The 4,760-nt window shown below is 36.8% G+C and overlaps 1 protein-coding gene and 1 pseudogene across 1 annotated transcript; one reads left to right on the top strand and one right to left on the bottom strand.

Annotated features, from left to right (window-relative positions):
* The first annotated feature begins 241 nt into the window (after window positions 1–241).
* LOC145590967 (uncharacterized) lies at window positions 242–1,969 on the top strand. Its single transcript, XM_081647348.1, has 2 exons — window positions 242–496; window positions 1,069–1,969. The coding sequence occupies exon 2, from the start codon at window positions 1,133–1,135 to the stop codon at window positions 1,739–1,741; it is 609 nt and encodes a 202-aa protein (XP_081503474.1). The 5' UTR covers window positions 242–496; window positions 1,069–1,132; the 3' UTR covers window positions 1,742–1,969.
* Window positions 1,970–2,518: 549 nt separating this feature from the next.
* LOC145592254 (pentatricopeptide repeat-containing protein At5g40410, mitochondrial pseudogene) lies at window positions 2,519–4,441 on the bottom strand (annotated as a pseudogene).
* Window positions 4,442–4,760: the final 319 nt, after the last annotated feature.

Genomic DNA, 4,760 nt, shown 5'->3' on the forward strand with positions numbered 1-4,760 from the left:
CCAATTTTTGTGAAATTTATTGTGTTATTTTCTAATTTTTCCTAAAAACTACTTCCTCTGTTCTTTTTTACTTGACCTGTTTCTTTTATCACGCTTACCAATGCAAAACTTTAACGATCAATAAGTTTAATTTTCCATAAATAAAATTATATAATTTATATGTTATGATAGTACTAATTGAGATGAATTCAAAAAGATGTCTCATGAATATGTTTTTCCTTACATATTATTCACAATACACGGTAAAGGAGAGGTGGTGAATAATGTAAAAGTCAAAACGGGTGAAGTAAAAAAGAACAGAGGAAGTATTCAATAGAAAAATAAAAAGAGTATTCGTAATAATACGGAGTATTACTACTCTGCTCTAGGCTTGGGCAATGGGTAACCTGTCTTCATCTAGGTTAATAAACTTTGGAATACATTAAGATCTGCTTGTTTCATACTTGTAATTTCCCTTCTCTTAACTCAGAATCCTCGATTTACCAGAGAAACAACTGTACGTATATCTTTGTTTTGTTTCATATGTATTTTCGTGTTATTACTCTGCAAAATTGTGCTGCTCATTTTAACCTAATAGAAGTACGGCCTTCTTGGTTTTTGTTTAATTACTTTATTAGCTACTCATATTTTGATTATTATTGTATGTTTAAACTTCAACCCCGTCTTATTATTCTGACTTTAAATTTGTAATGGTTGAATTAATTATCAACTGAAATTAGGTTCCCAGTGAATTTTTTTTGCATTTCGCTTAATGTAATCTGTCCGTAATTAATAATCATATTGTCCGTTTATGTGATTATAACGGAGTATTTCTGAATTTAATTTATGATCAATACGAATGAACTGGAGAACAATTGCCCAAAACATTGTTGATTGACTATATGATATGCAGGTTCTTTGTGAGATAGGCAATTTCCCCATTTTGTTGGTAATTTAGTGTAGAGTTATTTAGAATTTTATTTTTTTTTTTCATATTTGTTAATTGGAATTCATTTTCTATTTAGGAATGCAACTTCCTCCATTTTGTCGTGTTGGAATAGATTACTAAGGTTTTCATATATGTAGCAGGAGTGAATTGTGAGCGAAAGCGTTCAATTCAAATATTGAGTGTTGTCCCTAGATTGAGTCCAACATGGGGTCCTTAAGACTATTTCAAGCAGTTTCAAAGGGTAATTTTGCAGCAAGAGATGCGGTGTTCAGAAATTTGCCATATGATTCAGCCAGTATCCTAGCAGAAGCGTCGAATGCAGTAATTCAGTACCAACTTCCTGAAGCTCAACGCCTGGATTCCCGAGTAGCAAATATTGGGCGAAATCCATGTGGAGAAGCTGATACTGTCTTGCAAATTGCTGGCTCATGGCACAAAAGGTCTATGACAGGCGGGGCAGCTTGGATTATGAAAGATGATCGATTGCAGACAATACACGGTAGCTGTTTGCAGACCTCTGGAGTCTCTGCCTTACAGATGGATGCTTTGGCTTGTTTACATGGTATCAAATGGGCAGCAACACACCGATTACATAATCTAAGCATCTACACTGGTTCTCGTAATCTGGTAGAGCTTTTACAGGGAAGTATGCCACTGGACATTTCACTATTATGGACAATCCAAGAAATCAGAGGTCAAGCTTTGCAGTTGAATTGGTGTTGTGTGCACAAGGTCTCAAGATCTCAATTTCGTCAAGCTCAAAATGCTGCTGTTGCTTGTAGGGCAGGATTACTTACTCCTGAAAATTTTTAAGTACTTCTATCATTTAGGTTGCGGTTGTTTTTAATGATGTCAAATTAAAATTTCAAACCATTAATGTATGCAGCTTGACCTATGATTCTTGCATTCATCCTTTTTTGGTTTTACCCTGTACCTTTGTCGCTGAATTACTCATCAGTCTGACATTTCCTGCTCGCAACAGCTAGTTCTCTTGTTTTTTGTAAGTAATTGAGGCGTTCATTTACCTAATAAATTTTCATTTTAGATAGATAATAAACAGTTGATTTTTCTAGATGCATAATTCCCCTTTTTGCATTGGTGTCTTTTGTTCAAATTTTAGAATGCAACTAAGATTGATGTACGCTCATGAAGATGAAGTCTTCAATGCATCTAACAGAATCTTCCAGTTCTTTTGACCATATAAGTGCTCCAATTCATTTTTGATGCTCAATTTTCCTTAGTTTAGTTGCTAAGATGACAACTAGCAGGACTTCTATTTGATGTTTGCTATTTCCAATATTTAATGGAGAAGGGGACTTGGACATTGATGGTCATCTCCAAGTCCCTGAAAGCATAATAGGTACGATGGTAATAAGTAAATGCTTATGCAGAATATATTGTCCAAGGTGATACTCAATCTGAAGAGCACCTGTGCCATACAGCCGTAGTATAGCTGAGAAAAAGTGTGCTTGCATCAGCTTGGTATTTGGATCGAGTGAAAAGGCATGGGCTGCATTCTATAATAAAAAGCTAGTGTAGACTTCAATATGATAGAAACACAAACAGCCGTGTGGATAACCTAGGGTGCATGACAAACTTTTAACAAGGCAGAGATAGTAATAAGAGTAGCACGGTTGAGCACAAATCATGTTCACCCTAATGTAGTAATTGACAGAAATCCTTTCAGGTCTTGGTAAGTACCAAACTCATCTATTTGCAGAAGCCAAGAAAATATAATCACCAGTAATCCTTACAAGAACACATCCCATCAGCAAAATGATGGAACCGTTTCGGATCCCGGACAATAATAGTACGCTTCTCAATCAATGACACAAATTTCATCACGGAATGACAGTCACCACAGATTCTAAGGTTCTTTATTATAGTAATTGGAATGCTAGTGTTAGTCACCAGCAAACCGAAAGCAAGTGCTAACTTCTCACTGTGCTTATTGATCATATCTATCTTTACTTCCTCCTCAACATCATGCAAGATGAATTCTGTTTGCCGCAACAGCCCTGCTTCATGAACCTTCCTGAGTATTTCTTCCAATTTCGCGTAGATCTTGTCTGAATTTGGATGAGACTGATCCCCTACTACAAATTGATATACTTTGTTTCCATGTTCAATCAGACTATATCCAGGGTCCCCAACCATACGCCTTCCTTTCATCATAGACCTAATTTTGGAAGCATCTTTCCATTGACCAGAGGCAGAATATATATTTGACAACATGATATAATTTCGGTGATCAGATGAGTTTAACAGAAACAAATTATCTGCTGCTTCCTTCCCTAACTCTACATTGTTGTGAATCCTACAAGCACCGAGAAGGGCACCCCAAACACCAGCATTTGGCTCCATTGGCATGCTCCTAATCAGATTAACAGCGTCTTCAAGAAGCCCACCACGGCCTAGTAAGTCAACCATGCATGAATAATGATCTATTCTAGGCTGAACTCCATAAACTCTGAACATATCCTCAAAGTATTTCCTTCCCTCAGAAATAAGACCAGCATGGCTACAAGCACTTAACAAATGAGTGAAGGTAACATGATCAGGGCAAATTCCACCATCAACCATGCTCTCAAAAAGCTTGATTGCTTCACTCCCACACCCATGCATAGCATAACTTGCAAGCATAGACGTCCAAGCTACTGCATCTGGATTTATTAGCTCTCCAAAAACAAAGCTTGCAGCAATCAATTGTCCTGATTTCGCATAAAAGCTAATAAGAGAAGTCGAAACAAGCATATCACTCTCAAACCCACACTTGAATATACAAGCATGAACAACTGTTGCCTGTTTGACAACCCCCAATTTAGTGCACCCTTGAAGTAAAGCAACCATAGTAGCTTGATCAGGCTTAACTCCAGCTCTTCTCATCAAGTTAAATAAACCCACAACTTCATCAGAATGCCCATGTTGAGCATGTAAAGCAAGAATGGAGTTCCACGTAACCAAACTACACGCTTCCATGCTATTAAACAATACATAGGCTGCATCAAACATACCCAACTTTCCATACATGTTAATCAAGGCATTAACAACCTTAACTTCCTCGATATATCCCATTTTTACACCAAACCCATGAAAGCATTCCCCTACATATAGGGCTCCATCAACCGTACAAGCTGAAATAACCGATAACAGAGTGACCTCATTAGGCTTGAGGCCTGCTTCATTCTGCATACGTCGAAACGCATTCAAGGATAAAGCAAAAATCCCCCTTTTGGAAAACCCAGAAATGAATGAATTCCAAGAAACCAAATCTTTGTCAGGAATTTCATCAAACAGCTTACGTGCATAATCTTTGAAACCCAAACTCGTATAAATTGATACTAAACGATCACCAATAAAGCCATTATTGATGAATTGGGATTTGATTACTAAGGCATGGATTGCTTGGCAATTCAGAAGGGAGCGGCAAGAGCTCACTGCCCTTAGTAGAGATTGTATACGACTGGATAGTTGGTTGTGGGTAGTTAAATTCGTTAGAAACATAGCAAGAGTTTATCGTTAGTTAATTTAGTTATACATGTTCCATTGTGCAAAATTGAGGTCATTGTGGTGTAGAAGGCGGATAAAATACAAGTTTATTTATCACCGGAACAAAAGTAAAATTTTTACTTTAAAAATGGATAAAATCGCTACTTGTTTATCACGGAGATTAATTTGGGCAACCTCGTAGAAGGTGATTAAAGTGGTATCAATTACCAAAGAAGATACGGAGTATGTTTTCTTTGACTTTATAATTTATCAAAATGTTAAACCAATCGGATTAAGACTTGTCAAACTAGACGGATCGATATGAGTATTGAGTAATAAGACC

This window comes from Chenopodium album, chromosome 18, assembly GCF_948465745.1.
Source record: "Chenopodium album chromosome 18, dcCheAlbu1.1, whole genome shotgun sequence".
NCBI lineage: Eukaryota > Viridiplantae > Streptophyta > Magnoliopsida > Caryophyllales > Amaranthaceae > Chenopodium > Chenopodium album.

Coding starts and splice junctions, on each gene's coding strand:
- LOC145590967 (XM_081647348.1), top strand. CDS start 1,133: ATGGGGTCCTTAAGACTATTTCAAGCAGTTTCAAAGGGTAATTTTGCA.